Genomic DNA, 27,297 nt, shown 5'->3' on the forward strand with positions numbered 1-27,297 from the left:
CAATAGAGACCCAGTGGACCGAGGAGAAAATTGAGTTCTGTGTTTACATTGAGTACTGAGTACCTGCACGACAGATGGCGCTGTTGAAGTACACCCCCTACCTGCATAGCGATCGCTGGCGGATTTTGAGCGTAGAGTTTTTCTGTCGGGCAGCAGAGCTGCAGCTTATATAATCACCGGGTAAGTATATTCAAAAATTTATTTTATTATAAAAATAACATTTTGCTGTGCAAGAGGTTTTTGGATCAAAGAAAAAGGGTTGATTTCCATTCTATATATTTGTATTTATATGGCCTTAAGTAGGTATATCTGTGGGTACAGTTTTAAGAAAGGAATTTAGATAATGTAGCTATTGCATTACGTGTATATACTTATGGAATATCTTTTTGCAGATAATGGCATACATTTTCGCTTCGAAAGGAAAAATATCTAAAGAATTTGAGCACCATTCGACCTACCCTAGGGTTTCTCCAATAAGAGAGAGAGACATTTTGAGCAGAAGAGACACCTGATGAGAGAAGAGAAAATAGCTTTCTACATGCATCCAATATGTTAAAGGCAAGTATCACAGAGACATTTAATGGTAATCTTTTATCGTACATTTGATTTTCCCTTCATGGGGTTCTCTGCAGACCTATGTCAAGTTTATATTTTGATTTTTATGAATAGAACTTACCTGGCAGTTATATATATATATATATATATATATATATATATATAGCTAAGTCTCTGACTGCGGCAGAATTAAATCGAAAATCGCGGCAACCGCCTTGTGGTGGTTGTGTGGTTAGATGGTTAACAACCCTTACAGGGTGGTACTTGGAATCATTCCCATTTTCTGTTCTTCAGATTATCTCTGCCGGCCGGATCGACAACATCGTTGGTCCGCCTTTCAGTTCTGTTGCCCGATCTCGGGTTTTGGGAGGGGGAGTTGCCTACTATAGCGAGGCAGCTCCTCCTCCTCCCCCGGGGGAGGATTTAAATATTCCTGTAACTAATGATGATTTGTTTCAGCTTTGGGCTTTCTTGGGGCTTGAGGGTTTGCCCTCCAAGGAAGCCTTGTTTGACATGATCTGGTTGGGGGCCGCTGTCAAACAATCGCTGACTTTAGCAGAGGTTGATCCTCTGTCTATCGTCGACGTTGTCGTGGCAGAGGCTTCCGGTGAGTTATCTCAAACCTCTGCCCGTGGTGATTCTGCTGTAGCTGAAAGCTTAGTTCCTCCCTCTGTACATCCTTCGAGGGAGGAACTAAGTCCAACGGTCTCTTCTGCCGGTGATTCTCCCCCTCGGGGGAGTTCACTGACAGAGACTCCTCTTTGGAGGACTGCTGATGGTCAGCCTGCTGACCCCACGGCCCCCAGAGGGCGTATAAGTCGTAAAGCCCGCCTTCTTCTTCGCCGTAGAGGCCTTCCTTCACCTCACAAGGGTGTTGGGAGGCGCCTCTTCGGTTCATCGTCACCGCAGTCCGCTGCAGAGGAACCTCGCCATCGTTCTCCGACTCTCCCAGCTACAACCCTGGACCTCTCTGCAGATTGTTCGCGATCTCCTACGGTGGAAGGTCGTCCTTACAAAGGACACGCCGACCTTCCACCCGTCAGACCTGCTGACCTGCCGTCGCTGTTCCTGGCTGCTGATGCGCTGTGGGCGCCAACGCATCCCGTTGTTAAACAGGCAACGGTCCCTTCGGGGTATCAAGGGCGTATGCGCAAGTTAGTGCATACGTTCCTTACGCGCTAGGTCTCTCCTGCGTGCCAACGCTCACCTGCGCACAAGCATTCATCAGCAGAAGAAGCTCCTGTTAAAGTGCGCCATGCGTGCCTTCGTTCTCCTGCGCGCCAACGATCTCCTGCACGCCCACGATCTTCTGATCTGATCTGGGCGCAGTGGGGAAGATTCCGAATAGGTCCAGGGACTTTTCTTCTCCTTCATCTTTTCAGGCGAACCCCCCTTTGGTAACTCCTCCTAGGGATTGGTCGATCCCCTTCCCTCCAGAGGGAGTTTCTGACAGCACAGCTGTCAATCAGCAGCCTTGGTTTGGGTCCCTGGTCAGAGCGGTCATGCAGGCTTTTAAGCCTGTTCTCTCTGAGCTGGGCCACAAATCATTGGTAGCTTCTACTCCCCTGAAGAGGAAGAGAGGAGTGTCGAACGTGGTAACTTCTCCAAGGGCGAAGCCGACTCCTCGTAAGTCCTTGAAGGCCTCCTCACCCCCCCCCCAGACTTTCACTCCTTCCCCTTTGGACGAAGATTTTCCGTCCTCGGGGGAGTTACGCGAGGTGAGGCGTTCCCCCTTCGCACCAATGGGGGAAATCCCACCTCGGGGGAGTTACGCGAGGTGAGGCGTTCCCCCTTCGCACCAATGAGGGAAATCCCACCTCGCGCTGGAAAGTCTTCTCGGGTATGGGTGGAGAAGAGCCTCCCACCATCGTTGTTGGAGTCCTGTATCCTTCCCAGGAGGGAGTCGAAGGACTCCAAGACTGTGCCGAAGTCATCTTCAAGGCTTAGACCGAACCCAGCCAAGCACTTGGAGAACGTCCACGAGTCCCCCCAAGAAGAGCCTTTGGGGACAGGAGACTTTGCTGCTAGCCTTTCAGGAGGAGAGCTGCAGGAGTCAGAGCATGCGTTCTGGCAGGTTCTGACCCTTATGAGGAATCTCAATGGGTTTGCGGATCCAGAGATCCCCCTCGTGAGGGCAAAGACACGGTCTTGGACCGAGTCTTTGGGACTCAAAAACCCTAAAGGTTAGTGTGGCTTTGCCCTGGTCTCAAGGGGTTAAGAGTGCCAGAGACAAGGTCAAAGCCCAGCTCTCCGAGCTTGCCTCCTCCAGCCGATCCAGCACTGGCAACAAACTCCTCCCACCTCCTCGTGTCCAGAGGAGGTACTTTGATATCATTGAGGAGACTTGTTAAGCTCTTCCCCTACACCACACTTTGGAAGAGCTTACCAGGGGAGTCCCTCTTGAGTCACTCTCCAACCGGCAGGTCTCGTTCTCGGCGACGGAGATCCATAACCAGGAGAAGGGAGCGAAGTGTGTCATGCAGGCAACATCGTGGCTGGACATCTGGCTAGGGTCATCCTTTTACGTTCAGAGGACTTGTCCAAAGAAAGTACCAGGAAGGCCATGGAGACCTTTTTACTCTCGGGCACTTGTACGATCGAGTTTCTAGCCCACCAAGTCTCAAACTTGTGGGCTAATACCATCTTGAAATGTCGAGATGCGGTGTCTGAGAGATTCCATCAAAAGGTCCCCAGTACCGAGATCAGCAGGGTCAGACATTCTTCCGTTATGGGGAAGAACTTGTTCGAGCCTAAGGACGTGGAACAGGCGGCTGAGAGGTGGAGGAAGTCCAACCAGGACACTCTCCTACATGGGACTCTGCCATCGAGGCCCTATAAACCTCCAGCACCCCAGCAACCACATCCTACCAAGACCACGAAACTGGCAGCTGCAGCGAAGACGACGGTGTCTAAGCCCTTTCCTGTCAAGGACAAGAAATGCAAAAAGTCTTCCAGGGGAGGAAAGAATCCTAGAGAGAGCGGCCGAGGCCGCAAACGCTAGGATTGGCAGTCCCCCTGCATGTCCACCAGTGGGGGGATGCTTACAAAGTTGCGCTAGAGGGTGACAGCAACTCGGGGCCGATTCCTGAACGATTTCCGTAATCAGTCAAGGATATCGCGTCCCGTTCACAACATCTCTACCTCCCCTGACAACGGATCCAGTGTCGTTGAGCTCCCTTGCCATGGGATTGGCAAGGGGGCAAGCCCTTCGAGCAGAAGTCCAGACCATGTTGAAGAAGGACGTTCCTCCAGGAGGTTGTAGACAGGTCCCCAGGCTTCTACAGTCGACTCTTTCTTGTAAAGAAGGCGTCTGGAGGCTGGAGACCAGTCATCGACCTCTCAGCTCTGAACAGGTTTGTCAAGCAAACTCCGTTCAGCATGGAGACCACAGACACGGTCAGACTTGCAGTGAGACCACAAGACTCCATGTGTACACTGGACCTGAAGGACGCGTACTTCCAGATCCCAGTCCATCCATCTTCAAGGAAGTACTTGAGATTCAGCCCAGACAACAAGGTGTACCAGTTCAAGGTGCTGTGTTTCAGTCTTTCCACAGCACCACAGGTTTTCACCAGTGTTTTCACCCTAATATCGTCGTGGGCACACAGGATCGGCATCCGTCTCCTCCATTATCTGGACAACTGGCTGATCCTAGCAGACTCGGAGTCAACCCTTCTTTGACACCGAGACAAACTTCTGGGACTTTGCCAAGATCTGGGGATCATGGTAAATCTCGAGAAGTCCTCTCTGCTTCCCACTCAAAGACTTGTATATCTAGGCATGATCATAGGCACCAATCTCCACAAAGCCTTCCCATCAAACGACAGTATAGCAAGGCCGAGGAGGGTCGCAAGTCCTTTCCTCAGACGAGAAGAACTTCCAGCTCAATCGTGGTTACGTCTCCTCAGTCACCTCTTATCCTTGGCTCGTCTAGTTCCAAATGGTCGCCTCAGGATGAGATCCCTCCAATGGCAACTCAAGTCTCGGTGGAAACAGGGTTACGATTCCTCTGACGTCATGATCCCTATGGGTCTTGCGGAACAGATGGTCCTTCAATGGTGGCTGACGATGAGAACCTACGAAGAGGAGTGGATCTTCTCGTCCTCCCCCCAGATTTGATGCTGTTTTCGGACGCCTCAAAAAAAGGGTGGGGGGCCCACGTTCTGCAACATAGGACCTCAGGCCTGTGGTCAGAATCAGAAAAGTGCCTCCATATAAATCTGCTAGAAATGAAGGCCGTATTTCTGGCCCTTCAACAGTTCCAACAATACCTGGCGGGTCACTCTGTGGTGGTGATGAGCGACAACACCACAGTAGTGGCTTACATCAACAAGCAAGGAGGTACCTTTTCAAAGCAGCTATCCCATCTCGCAGTAGAGATACTGAGATGGACCGAAGCCCACTCGATTCCACTATGGGCTCGCTTCATTCCAGGCAAGAGGAATGTGCTTGCCGACAGTCTGAGCAGAGCGTCTCAGATATTGAGTACCGAGTGGTCTTTGGATCATCTAGTAGCCAACAAAGTCCTGACTTTGTGGGGTTCCCCGCCTGTGGATCTGTTCGCTACAGCGCTGAACGTGAGCTTCCGCTGTATTGCTCCCCAGTCCCGGATCCCAAGGCTATCTGGCAATAGGCCTTCCAACAACAGTGGGACAACATCGACGTATACGCCTTTCCCCCGTTCTGTCTGATGAGGAGGGTGCTCAACAAGACCAGAATATCGATCAATCTTTCGATGACCCTTTTAGCTCTGCTATGGCATCACGCGGAATGGTTTCTGGACCTTCTGCAACTCCTAACGGAACTTCCGAGAGAACTCCCTCCACAACACGAGCTACTCAAACAACCACATGCCAACATCTTCCACAAAGCCGTAGCTTCGCTACGACTTCATACCTGGAGACTATCCAGCATCCCCTCGCTGAGAGAGGATTTTTGCAACAAGTTGCGGTCAGGATGTCTGGACACCTGCGAAGGTCATCCGCATCTGTCTACCAGGGAAAGTGGGGAGTCTTCTGTGATTGGTGTCGTGGAAGGGGTATCTCTCCACTCGATGCCACTATTCCAGCAATAGCGGAGTTCTTCATGTATTTGCGGTAAGAAATGCGCCATTCAGTCTCGGCGGTGAAAGGCTATCGCTCAGCCTTAAGTCTAGCCTTCAGGCTCAAAGAAGTGGGCATTTCTTCCTCGCTGGAACTTTCCCTACTCATACGGAGTTATGAACTTACCTGCCCTCAGTCGGAAGTGAGACCTCCTCCATGGAACGTGGTTTGAGTTCTCAGGTCTCTTAAAAGACCTCCCTACGAACCATTACGCCAGGCTTGGAAGACGGGTTCCTATTAGCTTTGGCCTCGGCCAAGCGAGTCAGTGAACTTCATGGTCTCTCTTATGACATCGCTCATTCAAGGGGATGGGGGAAGGTAATGTTCAGATTCGTCCTTGAGTTTATTGCTAAGACTCAGAATCCGGGAGTGCCAGACCCTTGGTTCGACTCCTTCCAGATTTCGAGTCTTCGTTCTGTAACAGATGACCTAGACCATCTCCTACTGTGTCCAGTAAGGAGTCTGAGGCTATATCTCAAAAGAACGGCTGCAGTTCGTCCCCAGATGCAGGCATTGCTTGTGAGCACTGGGAGGTCTAAGAGGAGGGTTACCAAGAATACCATCTCTGCATGGATCCGTAGGGTGATCCATCTGTCCCTGAATCCAGACCCTCCTCCGTCACGTCGCTCTAGAGCACATGACGTTAGGGATCTGTCCCTGAATCCAGACCCTCCTCCGTCACGTCGCCATAGAGCACATGATGTCAGGGGCGTAGCTAAGTCCCTGGCCTTCAAGAAAAACTTTTGTGACGCAGGTGCTACAAGCTGGGGTGTGGAAGCGTCAGACGGCCTTCACAGCCCACTACCTGCAAGATGTGACCCACAGGAGGCTCGATACGTTCTCTATCGGCCCTGTGGTGGCTGCACAACAGCTTGTTTAAAACCTCAGGCTCCTTAATGGACAAGTAGCAGAGGGTTGAGGGCATTGTTACCCGGTCTTAGTCTGCATGAATGAAAGGGTATGTCTGGCCCTTATTTCTTTCTTCATCCTCCCCTCTCTTGGGGAAAGCAGCATCCTGGGTTCTCTGCACAGCTGACCTCGAACCACTGCAGGTAATCCATGTTTCCTTGTGTTCCTAGTATTAAGCTAATACTGTCACGTTCCCATACCCTTACGAGGTGGTATTGGGAGAGTCCTAGCCTAAAGTTTCCATCTAAAGGACTACAGGTCAACTTCCTAGAACGAGTCACACTTCATACCTTTACACACAGCTTATGTAGGCTGCAGCCCTTGTGTAGCAAGGTTCTAGCGAGGTGCAGGGACTCCTTATTGTTGAGTGCTGACACACTCAGATACTGAGTCCCTGGGCAAAGCCAAAAGCCAGTACTGGTTGGGACTTTCCACCCTTCCTAACGGGTGAGTCACCCATATTAAATAGCGTGTTTTGTATGTCAGTTACGGAACAAATGACAAATTCGTAGGTAATTTGTATTTTTCCTAACTATACAAACCTTAGCTATTTAATCAAACTTGCCCGCCAGCCCTATCCCCCTTCAAGTCCTACCTCTAAGCAAAGTGAGCTCAAGCACAGGTGTGTTTGAGTGGGGGGAGGGGTAGCAAGCTACCCTCCCTACCCCCTGCTAACTAGCGGTGGGGTAGTAAACCCTCGTTAAAATTCTAATGGCTCGTCATTTCAGCTACGCTGAAAGTAATAACCCATATCAAATAGCTAAGGTTTGTATAGTTAGGAAAAATACAAATTATCTACGAATTTGTCATGTTAGAACCCTTGGGCTTATGTCATCCTGCTTCTCCAACTAGGGTAGCAAGTAATAAGAATAATAATAGGACTACATAATACACACTTTGAAATGCAAAGTAGACTAATTTTAAGCCCTTCAAGAATCTATAAAAGAGACATCTTTCAAGATATTTATATTGAATAATAATGTTTCAAGTTAGTGACCACCAGCTTCCTAGTTTTCAGTACTTTCGACAGAAGTTGAGAGCTGATAGTTTCCAGTTATTGTTTGTCATTTTTACCTCCGACTCCCCCCCCCCTCCCCCCTCAAGCTCTTTATGTAGAAATAAACTTTGAAAATTGCTGTCCAAAAAATTAAATTCATAACTCAATATTGTTAATAGACAAAATTGAACAAAAACTGCCAATTAGTGTGATCACTAGCTAGCAATATTTATGTGACTTAAAAAATCTATTTAAAGATATGTCCGTTTTTTTCCAGTTCGTCTTTACTAAATTTTCATATTAGGATTTTCAGGTTTATTTTAACATTCGGTTTACATATCATTAGTTGACTTTGCATTTCATCCTTCCTAAAAGAACTCTTACCTATTTCTACAGGATTAAAAAAAAAAAATCAAAACAGTGTAGGAAATACAGTTTATTCCAAATCTTGCAAACAGTTATGATTGAAATGGACTTTTTTGTTCCATGTTTACTAGTTAAATGATTTAGCTGGAAAGTTGTCATAAACTACATTTGATTATGTATGCTGTTTTTTACCTTGTATTTTTTTTTTTTTATTTAATGCCTTTAGTTTAGATGTGCAAATCTTATGCAAGACATAGCAGTTATGACAGTTTAAGTAATGTAATTTTATTCTTATGTTTGATCCAACAATGATAAAGTGAAACTATAATACTTTTGATAATAATATTATTAATAGTAATGTTACTGATACTGTTACATTCTAAAGGTCTCGCATGAGCACATACACACTAATGGTAAACTGAAAATTTGATATATTTTTTTTTTTATAGTACAGATAGCTATACATTTATGCAATAGCCATAACTTGCGATTGTACGGGTAAATGATTGAACAAAATTAGGAACATTTTATATCAAATAGGTGTTGGCTTTTCCTCTTAAGAAATTCGTTCTCTCCCCCATCACTTCCGTTCTGTAATGTCATCTTAAACACATGCCTGGTTTCTTGGTTTGTCTTCTATTCTATAAGTTTTATGGACATTCCTTCTGGTTTTATTTCTTTACTTTTATTTATCAATTTATATATCTACTGCCTCGATGACAAGTTCCCTCTCACCCTTTTCATTCCAAGCCTAGACCATCTCACTTTTGTGTTCTCTGCCGTGTTTTCCCCCAGTTTATTGTTTGTAATGTGATAATCTTACCATATGCCACTCATGAATCTTTGCATTATGAACCATTTTTTAAAGGTCCTAACATTTTTCTGTACCATCGGCCATGTTTCTGATCTCTGTGCTTCGTAATATAAATTTGATTAAGAAATATTTATTTGAGCAAAGTAGTCTTTGTCAGTGGGAGGTCATTTCCAAATGGAGTTATGAATAAATATGTGGAAAATTCAATGGAAAATAAGTTTAAAAGGTTCAAGAAAAAGAATGTAAATTTTTATTATTGAATACAGTAGTGAAATTTGAGATGGAATTTAGTTCTTGTGTAGTATGAAATGGAAAGGGACCATTATAGTAGTTAAAGGCTAATGAATTCTAGAAGTATACTTTAGTATTTTGGGGAGAATATTGTTTTGGAAAGAAGTTTACCAAGAAATATCACTTTTCAAATTGGGGATACATTGAATTCTATGGGTAATTTCCTGGAGGAAGTGATTGCTAGACGATGACAGACATAATATCAGTTTATTAAACCAATCTTTGAATTTAAGGAAATTTTTTATTTTGTTTTGTTCACCAAAGTTTTAAGTCTTAAATGTTCAACTTATGATTTAAACTAGTCGTTAACCTTTCGGGCCAGCCTTGAGAGTCAAGATTTAGACCTAAGGAATGATTTATTTAACAATAGAATTTTGTGTCGATGAAAGTAGAACTTAGTGTTGCTCAACGTATTTGCAAATGTTTAGTATTTGTTGGTTGGAGAATTGAGGAAACCGAGGAATAATTTTGGGTAGGAGGAAGGAGAGGCATTATTATCTATTGTAGAAGATCGTTTGGAACAAATATTTGTAGGCTATAGATAGTTTTTTTTGGAAGTAAATACAAATTATTTTTTGAGGCTCCTGAGTGATGTGGTACTTGAAATGACTGACTTTTCAAATTTTAGATCCAGGGAAGAGAGTATCGTCTCACTACTGTGGTACAAGTTATAAAAGCATTTGTTTTCCCAAAAGATATTTTGAGTTCTTTTATATATACAGTCTATATCCTTAGGTTTTGTATGGTAAACTACCACCACTATTAATACATTATTTCAAATACCAACTCTACATCTCATCACTGTAATTATATTTATACTTATAGATAAGCAGTTACTCTACAGTATATTGTCACTATAATTGTAGATATTCAGTTAATATTTAGTCCTTTGAAAGCTTTTTGTATTTTGAAACAAAAAGGTAATCTCTAATTAGCTTTTGTTCCGTAACCGAAATACAAACCACGCTATTTACAAAGGGTTTACTTTTAGCGCAGCTGAAATGACGAGCCAATAGTTTTTAACGAGGGTTAATTACCCCGCGCTAGTTAGCGGGGGGTGGGGAAGGGTAGCTTGCTACCCCTCCCCCCTCCACACACCGGTGACTTGCTTCACTTCACTTTTGGCTCGGCGGTGATCAGACGTGTCTGTTCATCGCCTTCGTGACAGCCTTTAATTTTCTTCTTTTTCTTTTCAGCTTGTGTGATTGGTTGGAAGTTGATCTTCAGTTATTTTCTTTTATTTAATATGCGTACATGCCCTGGAGTTGCCGGCCGTCCTTGTGGGACTTTCATGTCGGACGTGATTACGGATCCTCACACCCTCTGCCCTCAATGTCGGGGCCGACGGTGCGACCAGGATAACATGTGCCGTGAGTGCAGGGAGTGGTCTGCCTCCCAGTGGGAGAGGTTTGGCCGTCGGCGTAAGAAGAAGTCCAAGAGAGACCGTTCTCCTCCGGGGTTAGCCTTGAAGGAGGAAGGTTCTCAGGACTCTTCTTCCGCCGCCCAAACCTCCTCCGAAGCTCCCCCTCGTCCGCCTCCTAAGGAGAGTCGTCCGAGTGGGAGCGCAGGCCCTTGTTCTGTTTCCCTACCTTCGGTGGGGGGAGAGGGCGTCGCCTCCCATAGCGAGGCGGTTCCCCCTCCTCCTCCGGGGGAGGTTATTGATAATAATACTTTATCCAGTGATGATCTGTTACAGATTTGGTCGTCCCTGGGGCTTAAGGGCTTGCCCTCCAGGGTCGCTCTTATTGACCTTGTCTCGTTGGGGGCCGCTGTTAAACAGTCGCCGGTGGTAGCGGAGGTAGACCCTCTGTCTATTGTCGACGTCGTGGTGACAGAGGCCTCCGACGTGGCTGGGCCTTCCGACGCAGGTGCTGTTGCTGGTGATGGTGCTCTAGGCTCTCCTCCTCCTTCCGTGCATCCTTCGAAGGGGGAAGTGAGTCCTTCGGTCTCGACTGCTGCCCAGCTTCCTTCTGAGAGAAGTGTTTTGAAGGAGACTCCCCTTCGGAGGACCGATGGTCCCGACGATCTCCCCCGAGGCCGCCTCCGCCGTAAGGCTCACCGCCCTCTACGCCACAAGGGCCTCCCTTCCCCTTACAGGGGGACTAAGAGGCGCCTTTTTGGGTCTTCGTCCTCCGGGGGGGACTCTCCTCGTCGGCCTCAACCGATGAACCTCTCTGCAGACCGCTCACCATCTCCTGCCGGATCTTCGCCTTCTGGAGAACTCGTCACCCGACGGGCAACGGTCCCTTCGGGGCTAAGGGATTCTTCCCTTACGCGAGCAGGGCCAGCGCACAAGCGCTCTCCTGCTCGCCAGCGATCTCCTGCTCGTCGACGATCTCCTGCTCGCCAAGACTCTCCTGCTCGTCGGCTCTCTCCTGAGGTTCGCCCCCCTCGCCAGCGCTCTCCTGCTCGTCAGCTCTCTTCCGAGCGTCAGCGCTCATTTGAGGACCATCGCCCTGCGGTCTCTGACCACCCTTTAGTTCCTGCTGAACTCCCTGCTCACCATCCACCTGGTCCTGTGGCTACGCAACATCGTGCTGCGCGTGTGTCAGAAACACATGTTCGCCAACGCGCCAGCGATCTTCCCGTTCCTGCTCGTGAACCTATCCTCTCACAGGACACGCGTCGACCTTCTCATCGCCAGCGATCACCAGCTCGCCAGCGATCACCTTCACATGCTGCCCGCCATCGCACGAACCTGCATGATCGCCCGCTTACGCATGCTGCTCCTCATCGCAACACCCTGAACGATCGCCTTCCTGCGGATGCTGATCACCATCGCACCCTTTCTCGCGATCATTCACCTGCGCATGCTGCTCGCCATCGCACAACCCTGCACGATCGCCCGCTTACGCATGCTGCTCCTCATCGCAACACCCTGAACGATCGCCTTCCTGCGGATGCTGATCACCATCGCACCCCTTCTCGCGATCATTCACCTGCGCATGCTGCTCGCCATCGCACAACCCTGCACGATCGCCCGCTTACGCATGCTGCTCCTCATCGCACAACCCTGAACGATCGCCTTCCTGTGGATGCTGATCACCATCGCACCCTTTCACGCGATCATTCACCTGCGCATGCTGCTCGCCATCGCACAACCCTGAACGATCGCCCGCTTACGCATGCTGCTCCTCATCGCGCAACCCTGAACGACCGCCCTATTGCGCGCGATCATTCACCTACACATGCTGCTCGCCATCGCTTACCATCACGTGGTCATTATCGCCAGCGATCTTCTTCACCTACGCGGCAGCACGATCCCTCGCCGTCGCGCCATCGCTTGCGTTCGTCGCCTCGGACACGTGTTCATTTACCTGCCCACCCTCACGCCCACTCGCCTGCGCGCCCGCGCGACCGCTCGCCTGTGCGCCCGCGCAACCATTCGCCTTTGCGCGACCGTTCACCCTCGCGCGACCATAGTTCGCGGCGAATTCCACAGCCGGTGGTAGCAGCAGGGACGCGTGCTCCTAGACGGCACTCGGGATCACCTCCATCCAAGCACAGGTTGGTATTGCAGGACGAGGACAGGTCATTACAGCATTCTTCCCCACCTTCTTTTCAGGCAGGTACCGTCGTGTCCACTCCAAAGGATCGCCCGATCCCTTTCACCTTAGCGAGGATTTCGGACTCTGTGTCCTTTGAGCAGCAGACTTGGTTTGGTCCGCTGGCACGGGCGTTAGTGAGGGTTATGAAACCAGCACTCGCCGGCCAGGGTAACAAACCAGCGGCTGTCTCTCCTATGCTGAAGAGAAAGAGAGGAGTGGACTTCGTGGTGACTTCCCCCAGGGCGAAGTTGGTTCCCAAGAGGTCGGTCTCGAGGGTCCCCTCTCCTGCACGAGTACTCTCTCCTTCTCCCGTGGACGAGGCCTTTCCGTCCTCAGGTGAGTCCAGTGGACCGGTAGTCTTCCCCTCGGCACCAGGGGGGGAGACTTCGCTTCAGGCAGGAGAATCGTCTCGTGAGGAAGGGGCCCCTCGAACCTCGTTGTTGGGATCCTGTATCCCTCCTAGGAGGGAGCCCAAGGATTCCAAGACCATCCCTAAATCCTCTGCAAGGATTCGACAGGAACCCACGACTACCCAGGGGAATGTCCACGTATCACCCCAGGAAGAGATTCCTGGGGCAGGAGACTTAGCTGCCAGCCCGCAGGGAGAACAGCAAGAGTCCGAACATGCCTTCTGGCAGGTCCTAAGCCTGATAAGGCAACTTAACAGTCTTACGGATCCAGTCATCCCCCCCCGTGAAGGCAAAGACACGATTCTGGATGAAGTGTTCGACGTTCGGAAGGCCCCTAAGACCAGTGCAGCTCTGCCCTGGTCTCGGGGGCTGAAGAGTGCCAGAGCTAGGGCCAATGCTCAGCTCGCACTTCTTGCCTCCTCCAGTCGTTCCACTGCCGGGAACAAACTCATCCCTCCTCCTCGCCTTCAGCAGAGGAGGTATTTCGAGATCCTGGGTGAGCACAACCTCGCTCTTCCTCTCCATCACTCTGTGGAGGAGCTGGCGAAGGGAGTTCCCTTGGAGAAACTCTCTGCCCGGCAGGTGTCGTTCTCGGCGGCAGAGATCCTTAACCACGAGAAGGTCGCTAAGTGTGCCATGCAGGCCACTTCGTGGCTGGACTTCTGGTTAGGATCTCTGGGCATCCTATTGCGATCTGAGGACTTGTCCAAGGAGACCAATAGGAAGGCCCTAGAGACCTTCTTGCTCTCGGGCACCCGCTCCATCGAGTTCTTGGCGCACCAGGTTACCACCCTGTGGGCCAACTCGGTGTTGAAGCGTCGCGATGCTGTGTCCGAGAGATTCCATCCGAAGGCCCCCGCCGTAGATGTGTGTAGGCTCCGACATGCCTCCCTCCTGGGGGAGAGCCTGTTTGAGCCTCAAGACTTGGAGCGAACGGCTGAGAGGTGGAGGAAATCCAGCACGGACTCCCTCCTCCACAGGGCCCTTACAACTCGGCCCTATAAGCCTCCAGCCCCGCCACAACAGCAGCAACAGCCTCGTAAGGCTCCAAAACAGGCACCGGCAGCTAAGAAAGTGGTGTCTAAGCCCCAGCCCTTTCCAGCCAAGGTCAAGAGGGGTGGTAAGTCCTCCAGGGGAGGCAAGACTTCTAGGGGTGGCGGCCGCGGCCGCAAGCCCTAGGGGTGGCAGTCCCCCTGCGTGTCCACCTGTGGGGGGATGCCTTCAGCGTTGCGTCCGCAGGTGGCAACATCTCGGGGCCGATGCTTGGACGATCTCAGTGATCGGCCAAGGTTATCGCGTCCCGTTCACGTCATCTCAACCTCCCCTGACAGCGAATCCAGTGTCATTGAGCTCCTATGCCATGGGATCGGCAAAGGGGCTGGCCCTTCAGGCCGAAGTCAAGACCATGTTCGAGAAGGGTGCTCTCCAGGAGGTCGTGGACGGCTCTCCAGGCTTCTTCAGTCGACTCTTTCTTGTAAAGAAGGCTACTGGAGGCTGGAGACCCGTCATCGATCTCTCGGCTCTGAACAGGTTTGTCAAACAAACCCGGTTCAGCATGGAGACAGCAGACACGGTCAGACTTGCGGTGAGACCACAAGACTTCATGTGTACACTGGATCTACAGGATGCGTACTTCCAGATCCCAATCCATCCGTCTTCCAGGAAGTACCTGAGATTCTGCCTAGACAACAAGATCTACCAGTTCAAGGTGCTGTGTTTCGGTCTCTCCACAGCTCCTCAGGTGTTCACCAGAGTGTTCACCCTGATTTCGACTTGGGCGCACAGGAACGGCATTCGTCTCCTTCGTTACCTAGACGATTGGCTGATCCTAGCAGACTCGGAGTCGACCCTTCTTCGACACCGAGACAGGCTTCTAGATCTTTGCCAGGATCTGGGGATCGTGGTAAACCTCGAGAAGTCCTCTCTGCAGCCGTCCCAACGACTGGTTTATCTAGGCATGCTAATAGACACCAATCTCCACAAAGCCTTTCCATCAGACGACCGGATAGCAAGGCTGAGGAGGGTGGCGGAACCTTTCCTCAGGCGAAAAGAACTCCCCGCCCAATCGTGGTTGCGTCTCTTGGGCCACCTATCCTCCCTGGCCCGTCTGGTTCCAAACAGCCGCCTCAGGATGAGATCCCTTCAATGGCTGCTCAAGTCCCGGTGGAATCAAGGATCCGATTCCCCGGACACTCTGATCCCAATGGGGTCTCTGGAACAGACGGACTTGCGGTGGTGGCTGGCCTGCGAAAGGGAGTGAGTCTTCTCGTCCTTCCCCCGGAATTGACTCTGTTTTCGGACGCGTCAAAAGAAGGGTGGGGGGCGCACGTTCTGAACCAGAGGGCCTCAGGCCTTTGGTCAGAATCAGAAAAGTGCCTACACATCAACCTGCTAGAATTGAAGGCCGTCTTTCTGGCCCTTCAACAGTTCCAACGGTTCCTGGCGGGTCACTCCGTGGTGGTGATGAGCGACAACACCACGGTAGTGGCTTATATCAACAAGCAGGGAGGCACTTTTTCGCAACAGCTATCCCATCTTGCAGTAGAGACTCTGAGGTGGACCGAAACCCACTCGATAACACTATCAGCTCGCTTCATTCCTGGCAAGAGGAATGTGCTCGCCGACAGTCTGAGCAGGGCTTCGCAGATAGTGAGTACCGAGTGGTCTTTGGATCCTCAGATAGCCAACAAAGTCCTGACTTTGTGGGGTTCCCCGACGGTGGACTTGTTCGCGACAGCCTTGAACTTCAAGCTGCCCCTGTACTGCTCACCAGTCCTGCACCCCAAGGCACTCTGGCAAGATGCTTTCCAGCAACGGTGGGACAACATCGACGTGTACGCCTTCCCACCATTCTGTCTGATGAGAAGGGTGCTCAACAGGACCAGACTATCGGTCAACTGTTCCATGACTCTAGTAGCTCCGCTATGGCATCACGCGGAATGGTTTCCGGACCTTCTGCAACTCCTGACGGAACTCCCAAGGGAGCTTCCTCCACGACACGAGCTTCTCAGACAACCCCACTCCGGTGTCCCTCACAGGGCCGTAGCCTCGCTTCGGCTTCACGCCTGGAGACTATCCAGCGTCTCCTCGCGGAGAGAGGCTTTTCGCAACAGGTTGCGGAGAGAATGTCTCGGCACCTGCGAAGGTCCTCTGAGGGAGTCTACCAAGCGAAGTGGATAGTCTTTTGTGGTTGGTGTCGTGGAAGGGGTATCTCTCCACTCGATGCCACTATTCCAGCAATAGCGGACTTCCTTGTGTATCTGCGAGAAGAAATGCGCCTTTCTGTCTCGGCAGTGAAAGGCTATCGCTCAGCCTTAAGCTTGGCCTTCAGATTGAAGGGCGTGGATATTTCTTCATCGCTAGAACTCTCTTTACTCATACGTAGCTATGAGCTTACCTGCCCCCAGTCGGAAGTGAGACCCCCTCCTTGGAACATGGTTCGAGTTCTCAGGTCTCTCAAGAGACCTCCCTTCGAGCCATTACGCCAGGCCTCCGATCGCCACCTGTCTTGGAAGACGGCTTTCCTACTCGCCTTGGCCTCGGCCAAGCGAGTTAGTGAACTTCATGGTCTCTCGTACGACATCGCCCATTCAAGGGGATGGGGGGAGGTAACGTTCAGGTTCGTCCCTGAGTTTGTGGCCAAGACTCAGAATCCTGGAGTGCCGGATCCTCGGTTCGACTCTTTCAGGATCGCGAGTCTCCGTTCTGTAACAAACGACCCAGACCAGCTGCTACTATGCCCAGTGAGGTGTCTGAGGTACTACTTGAAGAGAACGGCTGCAGTCCGTCCTCATGTGCGAGCTTTGTTTGTGAGCACAGGCAGGACAAAGAGGAGGGTCACAAGGAACACCATCTCTGCTTGGATTCGAAGGGTTATCCACCATGCCCTGAATCCTGACCCTCCTCCGTCACGTCGCCCTCGGGCCCACGATGTCAGGGGTATTGCTACATCCCTGGCCTTCAAGAGAAACTTCTCTGTGACGCAGGTACTTCAAGCGGGGATCTGGAAGCGTCAAACGACCTTCACAGCCCACTACCTGCAAGACGTGACCCACAGGAGCCTCGATACGTTCTCTATCGGCCCTGTGGTGGCTGCACAACAGCTGGTCTAACCTCAGGCTCCTTTTTGGACAAGTAGCAGTAGGTTGCGGGCGTTGTTACCCGGTCTTAGTCTGTGTGAATGAAAGAGTATGTCTGACCCTTACTTCTTTCTTCATTCTCCCCTCTCTTGGGGAAGCAGCATCCTGGTCCTCGCAAAGCTGACCTCGACCTCTGCAGGTAACCCATGCTTCTTTGTGCTCCTAGTATTAAGCTTAATACTGTTGCGTCTCCCATACCCTGACGAGGTGGTATGGGGAACGTCCTATCCTAGAATTCCTATCTGAAGGTCTCAAGGTCAACTTCATAGGACGAGTCACACTCTCCTCCTCACACTACTTATGTAGGCCACTCGTTCCTAGCGATGCTAGGAACCTGTGAGGTACAGGGGCTCCCTCTCTCTAGTGCTGCTCACAAAGGGATCGAGCCCCCGGGCAAGCCAAAGTCAGTAAGGCTGGGGACTTTCCACCCTTCCTAAGGGGTAAGTCACCCTTTGTAAATAGCGTGGTTTGTATTTTGGTTACGGAACAAATGACAAATTCGAAGATAATTTGTATTTTTCCTAACCATACAAACCTTAGCTATTTACACATATGTGCCCGCCATCCCTGACCCCCAAGTCAAGTCCTACCTCTAAGTGAAGTGAAGCAAGTCACCGGTGTGTGGAGGGGGGAGGGGTAGCAAGCTACCCTTCCCCACCCCCCGCTAACTAGCGCGGGGGTAATTAACCCTCGTTAAAAACTATTGGCTCGTCATTTCAGCTGCGCTAAAAGTAAACCCTTTGTAAATAGCTAAGGTTTGTATGGTTAGGAAAAATACAAATTATCTTCGAATTTGTCATGTTACATTTAATATTTAGTCATTTGAAAGGTTTCATTTCATTTGAAAAAAACGTAATCTCTTGGCCTGTTACACTCAATATTTAGGCCATTGAAAACTTTCTTAGCATTTTGGTCATTGGTTTAGAATGTTAAAATGAAATAATATTTACTCTTGTGGTTTCTTCGACCTTATTTTTTAGCAAAAGGGTTATTGGTTAATTCAATATTTTTTAGATTTCGTAATGTAATCTGTAAACCTCACTTGTATATGTATTGAAATTTTGCCCACACGAATGTTTTCATCAATGAGAAAGTAGGAGTTATTTTTTTTATGTTTTAGGGTAAACTTTGCAATTGAACCTATGTATTTGGAATTTTGTTGCAGTATGTATTCAAACTTGATTATAATAGTTAAAAGAAATTTATGCATTTCTAAGTAATGACATTTTGCTCCACTTTCTTGAAATTAACAAATGTTTTGTCTTGTTGCTGTTTGGGAAGAAATTGCTCATAAAGATATTCTGAATAGAATTTTACGATAAGGTTAATATTGCTGTTCTTGTCTTTTGTGTTAAACAATGAAAAAATTATTTTATATATAAATTGAAAGTTGAAAACTATTGTACTACCAAAAGGTTGTTTACTAGGTCATGATTCTCTCTCTCTCTCTCTCTCTCTCTCTCTCTCTCTCTCTCTCTCTCTCTCTCTCTCTCTCTCTCTCTCTCTCTCTCTCTCTCTCTCTCTCTCTCTCTCTTTTTTTTTTTTTTTCAATAAAGTAAAATTTTGCACATTCAGTTTAGTTTATTGCAGAGTCAATTTTCATATAAGCACTAAACATTTTATTTTACTTATGCATTTGTTCCTACACAAATATAAACTTAGAGTCCTTTCATAAGAGTATGCTATCAGCGAAGCTGGAATGATGATTTAAACTTTAATTGAGGTAGACATTATCGCTGGCAGTTGGAGGGTAGGCGCCGTCCACTACCCAGGTAGAGCAATTTTCAATTTGTCTTTGGCTGCAGTTTAGTACTAGATGTGCTACTCTGCTCTTTTAATGTGGCTTTTTTAATCTTCTACTTTCGGATTGGATATATCTGCTTGCTGATTCTCATATTCAAGGGATTTTCAATGGAAGAAGCTGAGGATATACAGTTTTTCCTGTTAATTATAATTGAGTGAGTGAGTTTTTGGTGGTACCTTGCTCCAGTCAGGTAGCAATTCTGTTGCGGTTCTATCCTTCAATGCGACCCTAAGGAAATTGGTTTTCCTTAAATATCGCTGGTGTACTGTTGAAGGAAAAGTTTTGCTGACAACTGAATGTGAAAGGGAGAGCACCAATATTCTTCTTTCCTCCAATGTCAATCTGATCCTAGATCCAAGGACTTGTCATGTAGTCGTGTTGTTTACGTAACATTCCTGGTGAGAGTACTGTATAGTCATCGACTGGCATAACCCTTCCTTCTCACCTGCCTCATCATCATTGAAGTCTGTTGCAATTTCTATGTTGAGAAAAAGTAAATATGTCATCAAAGAAGGGCATCAAGTACCAAGAGTTCTTCCTTGCTGTAAGAAACCTCGGCACGCATCTCTTGAGGTGTCAGGGTAATCGCACTTACACTATTGCCAGTGCTTGTTCTTACATCGGTAGGAGCAGGTGCCGAAAGTTGTCCCATTGAGAGAAGAAACATGGCACGAGCAACTCTTACAAAAATGCACACATGCACTAGTGGTCGTCTTAACCCCTTCCTGAACGATTCTCTCTTTTTCTTTGTTTGTAAGGAGAGAGAGAAGTGGTGATTGCTAGCACGCTGCTACCGCTACCTAGGTGCCATCTCCTTCCAAGACATGATTGTGCCGAGAACTATCCCTCCGGGAAGTTGTATCGAAACTTCATGCTCCTTTTAAATGCAGCATTTTATAGAAACCATTTGTGTATATAATTATTTAATAAGCTCTGTTTTTCAACTTGGTGATTAGGGTTAAATTGTATTGTAGATATTTTGTCCATTTTACATGTAAACATTGTTCAGTCTTATTTTGATAGTTACTGCTGTAATTTGTTTGTTAAGTGTTGAGTAGTTCTTGAAAAGATTGTTTATCCTGGTAGTTATCAGTGTTGGAATCACACTGTAACAATTATATGTTCTAGAAATAGGATCAAGGTTTTTGACGACTGACAAAGTAGAAGTCTTCAAAGTGTAAAGAACATTTCTTTGGAAATTCGTTTCGCTTGTATTGGATGTAGCTTAGAGTAACACAGATGTAAGTTTATTTCTTTACTGAAATTTGTATATATTCTATTTCATGTTTGTGGTGTTTTGTAGTGAAACCAAACTATTCAATTCTTTGTTTATTATGGAATTTCTTTTTAACAAATTTAGTAAGTTTGTACTTTGTTGTTTTCAGTTTCTTGAAACTCGTCGCCCTGCACTACTAGCAAAGTACTCATCATTGGTTCTCTGGTCTTGGAGTACTGACCAACTACAGTATAAGTTTTTACAGTTATGGTCAACTTAAGTTGTAGTGCGTAGTGTTAAGTGATTTAAAGCTTTAAGGTGGTTTAAAGTGTCTTGTGATACCAACTTGAACTTTATATCAAATTTTTAATAAAGTGTGACGTGAGTAACAGTATCTGTGTCTATTCTCCATCTCATCCCTGTGGCTTTGAAGAAAACGGCAGCTACATTAGTTCAAGAAAATCTTGTGATTGAAAATGCCGGAATCTAGCGAAGTTGCTGTGTCTATAGTCAGTGAAGATTGTCTCGAAGTGATACAAGAGCAAATGAAAACTTTGAAAAATGCCCAAACTGCTGCTCTGTCTGCTGTGACCAAAAGGAGAAATGAGATCTTAAGACTAATGGATAATTGTGATAATCTCCATCTGGTGAAGTCTGAAATGATTATTTTCTGTAAATTACGTGATGAATATGATGAATGTTTTCAGCAATATGAGAAGCGTTTAACAGATTCCAGTGAACGAAACACAGTAAATAAGAGGTATTCAGAAAATACAGTATCCATTGATCGTTTCATTACAGAAATGAATAACTGGGTTAAGGAAAGTGAATTGCAATTGACGGCAGATCTTGATAGAAAAAGTCTTTGTTCCTCATCCACTAGCAGGACCAAGTCCAGCAGAACTAGTGTAAGATCTGCTCGCCTCAAAGAGAAAGCTAGACTGGCAGAATTGATGGTTCAACATGCTATGAGAGAAAAAGCAAAAGTGATGGAAGAGCAAGAATTTATACTTAGAAAAAAGCAAGAGCAATTGGAATTGGAAACAAAAATTGCAATGTCTCAAGCAAGAGAAAGAGTTTATGCTGAAGCTGACAATATTTCGGATATCGTGCCGAAAGGTACTCCTTCCCAGTTGAATCCAAATGTAGACCCGTTCCAACCACAACCTTCGGATATAATAGCAGATACTCCTCAGTTGAAAGCGAATGTTCCCTGTAGTTCTAGCCAGTGTCGGTTCTCCGAGCCAAATCTTGATATGCAACTACAGTCCCAACAAGAGATGCTCCTGAAGACACAGCAGCACATGACTGCAGCAATGTTGCTTCCAAGCATAGAAGTACCAAAATTTAAAGGTGATCCTATTGAGTTTGCCAGTTTCATGATGGCATTTGATGCCAGAATTGCCCCAAATGCTTCGGGTGATGCTGACAAACTGTACTACTTGGATCAGCAACTTGAAGGGGAAGCCAAAGACTTGATAGGTGGATGCTTGTATATGAGTTCTTCAGAAGGGTATACTACAGCTAGGAATTTGCTCAGTCAAGAGTATGGCGATCCCTACAAGGTGTCGATGGCATATATTAAGAAACTTATTTCTTGGTCTGCACTGAAACACGAAGATCCTCATAGCTTGTATACATTTGCTTTATTCCTTATTAAGTGCAGACATGCCATGACCAACTTGTCACATATGGAAGTACTAAATCATCTTCCTAACCTTCAAGCAGTTGTTAAAAAACTTCCGACATTTCTTCAGAACAAGTGGTGTAGCCTGGCTGGACATTTGAGGGAAGAAAAGGGAGGAGTTGATTTTGCAGATTTGGTTGAATTTGTTTATAAAAAGGCAAAGGCAGCAAACGACCCAGCATTCAGCAAGTTTGCTCTTCAAAATAATTACTCAAAGCCTGAAAACAACTCTGGTAGCTTCAAATTCAGATCTTGTCAACAAAAGAGCAAAAGTTTAAGCTTTGCTACCCAAGCAGAACTGAATCCAGAAAATAGAAAGACATCAATAGTGTCTGAGAAAGAGAAATCATGTCCAATGTGCAAAAAAAACCATGATCTTGACGATTGCTGGAATTTTGCTAAGAAGACCTCTGAAGAAAAAATAGATTTCCTTAAGGAGAGAAGGTTGTGTTTTGGATGCTTTGGTCTCAACCATACCTCTAAAGGATGTATGAAAAGGAAGCAATGTAAGACATGCTCTAAGAGGCATCCCACATCACTGCATATCGACGGATTCAAGCTACATAAAGAGAATGATAGCTCATCAAGCAAAGATGCAAGTGAAATTATTGTTAGCACATGTACTACCAATCATGTTAGTGAAGTAAATACAATATTACAGGCTATTCTCCCAGTAAAAGTATATCAGAAAGGAAACAAAGTAGTTTTGGACACTTATGCCTTTTTTGATAATGGCAGCACTGGATGTTTCATCACAGAGAGTTTACGAGAGCAGATAGGTGCATCTGGAACAGAGACATGCTTAAAGCTTCAAACCATGCATGGCGTAAACATTGTGAATACTTTGGCGGTTAATAATTTGTGTGTTACAGATATGGAAGGAAACAACACTATTGATCTGCCAAAAACCTTCACTCATCAAGATATCCCAGTGAGTCATCAACAGATACCAAAACCAAAATTGCTCAAAAAGGTAGCCGGTCTGAGGAATATTGCTGATCTAATTCCTGATTATAGAGCTGATCTGGAGATTGGTTTGTTGATTGGCAGTAATTGCCCTAAAGCACTGCAACCATTAGAGGTGCTTCCAGCCAAGGGTCAAGATTCTTATGCAGTTCTTTACCACCATGGATGGACTGTTAGTGGACCTCTACATTTTAAATACTCTTCAGAGAAGAACAGTATTTCATGTCACCATGTCTTTCTTCAGGAAGTTGAAAGGGTAAATGAATGTTTTCTTCCTGCAGCTGTGGTCCATATGTTTGAAAGAGACTTTAGTGAGAAAGATATTGGTAGAGTTCCTGATGAGAAGGGTCTGTCACAAGAAGATCAACAGTTCCTCAGAGAAGTGGCAGAAAAAATTCAGTTTACCAATGGACACTACCAGCTTCCCCTACCATTTAGAACCAATAAAGTTAACTTGGTAAACAATAGAGAACAGGCAGTGAAACGAGCACAATGGCAAAGAAGAAAAATGAAACTAAATCCAAAGTACCGTGAAGATTATGTGGAATTTGTTGAGAAATTGGTGTCTGAAGGATATGCTTATAAGGTTCCGGAGGATCAGTCGTATGATGAACAACCTGCATGGTATCTACCTCACCATGGTGTCTACCATCCAAAAAAGCCAAATAAGATTAGAGTAGTCTTTGACTGTAGTGCTAAATACCAGGGTAGTTCCCTTAATGACAAGTTGATGCAAGGTCCTGATATGACTAATTCCCTGATTGGAGTGCTCCTCAGATTTCGTCTAGAAAAGGTGGCCTTGATGGGTGACATAGAATCTATGTTTTACCAAGTTCAGGTACCAAAGGATCAACATAAATACCTAAGATTTTTATGGTGGCCTGGTGGTGAACTTGAAAGCGAACTTACAGAGTATCGGATGGGTGTTCACATCTTTGGAGCAGTATCATCACCTAGCATCGCCAATTATGCTTTGAGGGCAGCAGCTGACCATGCAAGAGATAAGTATGGTCCAGATGTAGAACACACCATTAAGACTAATTTTTATGTGGATGACTATTTAAAGTCTGTACCTTCAGAAGAGCAGGCATTAAGACTTGTGAAAGACGTTACAGCAGCATTGAAGGAAAGAGGTTTTCGGCTGACAAAGTTTGTGAGTAACAGCAGGCTGGTGTTGAAATCAATCCCACAAGAGGACCGTTCAAAAGATCTTCAAACATGTGATCTTGACTATGATGAACTTCATGTAGAAAGAGCTCTTGGTCTTCAGTGGAATATTGAAAATGACTACTTTACTTTCTCCGCAAGCTTGGACCCAAAACCATTTACAAGGAGAGGTATTTTGTCAACAGTATGTTCCCTTTATGATCCTCTTGGGTTTGTGGCTCCTTTTCTTTTGCCAGCTAAGAGAATTCTTCGCGAAGTTTGTCAGGATAGCAGCTTGGGATGGGATGATGTTATTCCCGAAAAATACCTGAAGCCCTGGAGAAGGTGGCTTGATGATTTACCAATCCTGATTAACTTAAAGATTCCAAGATGTGTCAAACCAAAGGAATTTGGTACAGTGACTTCCACACAGCTGCACATGTTTTCAGATGCTAGTAATGAAGGCTATGGTGCTGCAGCATACATGAGACTTTCTGATAACAGTGGGAGGATTTCTACTGCTCTGCTGATGGGAAAGTCTAGAGTGTGTCCTGTAAAGGCAACAACCATACCGCGACTGGAATTGACTGCTGCAGTGGTGTCCATAAATCTCGCACAACACATTTTGAAAGAGCTGCAGATTACAGTGGACCAGACATTCTATCACACAGATTCTACAACAGTTCTTCACTATATTTTTAATGATAGAAAGAGATTTCCTATATTTGTTGCAAATAGAGTGAAAGTAATCAAAGATTTCTCTGAAAATACACAGTGGAGATATGTTCAGAGTAAAGAGAATCCTGCTGATATTGCATCAAGAGGTTTCACAAGTCAGCAAATGCTGAACAGTAACATTTGGTTTGATGGCCCATATTTTCTTAAAGGACCAGAGGAGCTGTGGAAAAATGATATGCCCCATGGTGTAGTTGAATTGGAAGGATCTACAAGTTTTGCAGTACATCCAGAAGATGGGGAAGGAAATGTTGTTGATAAGTTTCTTGAGTATTATTCTTCATGGCATCGATTGAGGATGGCTGTTGCTGTGTATCACCGTCTTTTTTCCATACTGAAATCTAAGAGACAAGCTAGAATTAATGGTTCATTTACAGCAGAAGAATTAGATGCTGCTGAAAAAGCAGTCATCAGATATATTCAGAAGAAAACTTTTAGTAAGGAAGTGACACTCTTACAAAAGAGCGAAGGGTCAAGGGGCCGAGGACTTTGTAGTAGCAGTAGCATTTATAAACTAGATCCCTTCATTGATCCTAAAGACAGGCTTCTTCGCGTTAATGGACGGCTCTCCAAAGCAGAAATTTCAGCTGGCGAGAAACATCCAATGATATTACCTAGAAAGAGTCATATTACCACTTTGATTATCCGGTACACACATGAAAAATTAGCTCATGCTGGACGCAACCATGTGATGGCAAAACTTAGAGAACTTTACTGGATTATCCGTACTAATGCAAGTGTCCGCCAGGTTCTACAAAGATGTGTCATTTGCAGAAAAATGAGAAGCCCTGTGCTAAACCAGAAGATGGCTGATTTACCATTGGAAAGAGTAATTCCAGCTGCTCCATTCACACACACAGGTGTTGACTTCTTTGGGCCACAGGAAGTCAAAGAAGGAAGGCAAATCAGGAAGAGGTATGGTGTATTATTTACTTGCTTGTCTACAAGAGCAATTCATATAGAGACAGCCATTTCCTTAGACACATCGTCCTTCATAAATGCTTTAAGAAGGTTTGTTGCTAGAAGAGGAAATGTAAAGAAGATTTGGTGTGACAATGGGACAAACTTTCATGGAGCTGAGAAGGAGTTGAGGAAGTCACTGCAAGAGATGAATGATGATCAGGTCAGAGCTTTCCTCTCAAAAGAAAGCATCAGCTGGACCTTCAATCCCCCTACAGCTAGTCATATGGGAGGTGTGTGGGAACGTCAGATTAGAACTGTGAGAAAGGTCTTGACTCCTCTCTTCAAGGAACATGCTGGACGACTGGATGATGAGAGTTACCGCACTCTTCTCACAGAAGTTGAGGCTATAGTGAATGACCGTCCTTTGACCACAGTCAGTGACAGCCCAGATGACTTACAACCACTCAGTCCAGCACAGCTTCTCACACAGAAATCAAGTGTTGTGATGCCACCACCTGGTGTTTTTCAGAAAGGAGATATGTATCTGAGACAGAGGTGGCGATATGTTCAATTCTTGGCTAACTTATTCTGGACTAGATGGCGAAGAGAATATTTGTCAACATTACAAGAGAGACAGAAGTGGAACAAGGAAAAGCGGCATCTTCAAGTTGGTGATATTGTCCTTGTAAAAGATGATAATCAGTTAAGGAGTAATTGGATGATGGGTCGTGTTATCAGCACTGGAAAGGACAGAACTGGTATTGTACGTAGTGTAGTTTTAAAGACACAGACATCAGAGCTCCTTCGACCCATTCAAAAGCTTGTTCTTCTCCTTGCAGTAGAGGAACAATGATTATAATAGTTATTTTATTAGGATCAAAGGATTTGAGAGTATATTACATTTATTATAGATGTCATTTATATCACCTGCATTTATAGATATGATTGATTTTGATAAACAAATAATTTGTTTATAGGGCCGAGAATTTAAATGCAGCATTTTATAGAAACCATTTGTGTATATAATTATTTAATAAGCTCTGTTTTTCAACTTGGTGATTAGGGTTAAATTGTATTGTAGATATTTTGTCCATTTTACATGTAAACATTGTTCAGTCTTATTTTGATAGTTACTGCTGTAATTTGTTTGTTAAGGTTGAGTAGTTCTTGAAAAGATTGTTTATCCTGGTAGTTATCAGTGTTGGAATCACACTGTAACAATTATATGTTCTAGAAATAGGATCAAGGTTTTTGACGACTGACAAAGTAGAAGAAGTCTTCAAAGTGTAAAGAACATTTCTTTGGAAATTCGTTTCGCTTGTATTGGATGTAGCTTAGAGTAACACAGATGTAAGTTTATTTCTTTACTGAAATTTGTATATATTCTATTTCATGTTTGTGGTGTTTTGTAGTGAAACCAAACTATTCAATTCTTTGTTTATTATGGAATTTCTTTTTAACAAATTTAGTAAGTTTGTACTTTGTTGTTTTCAGTTTCTTGAAACTCGTCGCCCTGCACTACTAGCAAAGTACTCATCATTGGTTCTCTGGTCTTGGAGTACTGACCAACTACAGTATAAGTTTTTACAGTTATGGTCAACTTAAGTTGTAGTGCTTAGTGTTAAGTGATTTAAAGCTTTAAGGTGGTTTAAAGTGTCTTGTGATACCAACTTGAACTTTATATCAAATTTTTAATAAAGTGTGACGTG

At 46.0% G+C, this 27,297-nt stretch overlaps 1 protein-coding gene across 1 annotated transcript; it reads left to right on the top strand.

Moving 5' to 3' along the window:
• Positions 1-20,627: 20,627 nt before the first annotated feature.
• LOC137631592 (uncharacterized) lies at positions 20,628-26,441 on the top strand. Its single transcript, XM_068363459.1, has one exon. The coding sequence runs from the start codon at positions 20,628-20,630 to the stop codon at positions 26,439-26,441; it is 5,814 nt and encodes a 1,937-aa protein (XP_068219560.1).
• The last annotated feature ends 856 nt before the right edge of the window (positions 26,442-27,297 follow it).

Source organism: Palaemon carinicauda, chromosome 3 (genome assembly GCF_036898095.1).
Source record: "Palaemon carinicauda isolate YSFRI2023 chromosome 3, ASM3689809v2, whole genome shotgun sequence".
Lineage (NCBI taxonomy): Eukaryota > Metazoa > Arthropoda > Malacostraca > Decapoda > Palaemonidae > Palaemon > Palaemon carinicauda.

Bases quoted from the DNA above. Each gene is read 5' to 3' on its own strand.
- LOC137631592 (XM_068363459.1), top strand. From the start codon at position 20,628: ATGCCGGAATCTAGCGAAGTTGCTGTGTCTATAGTCAGTGAAGATTGT.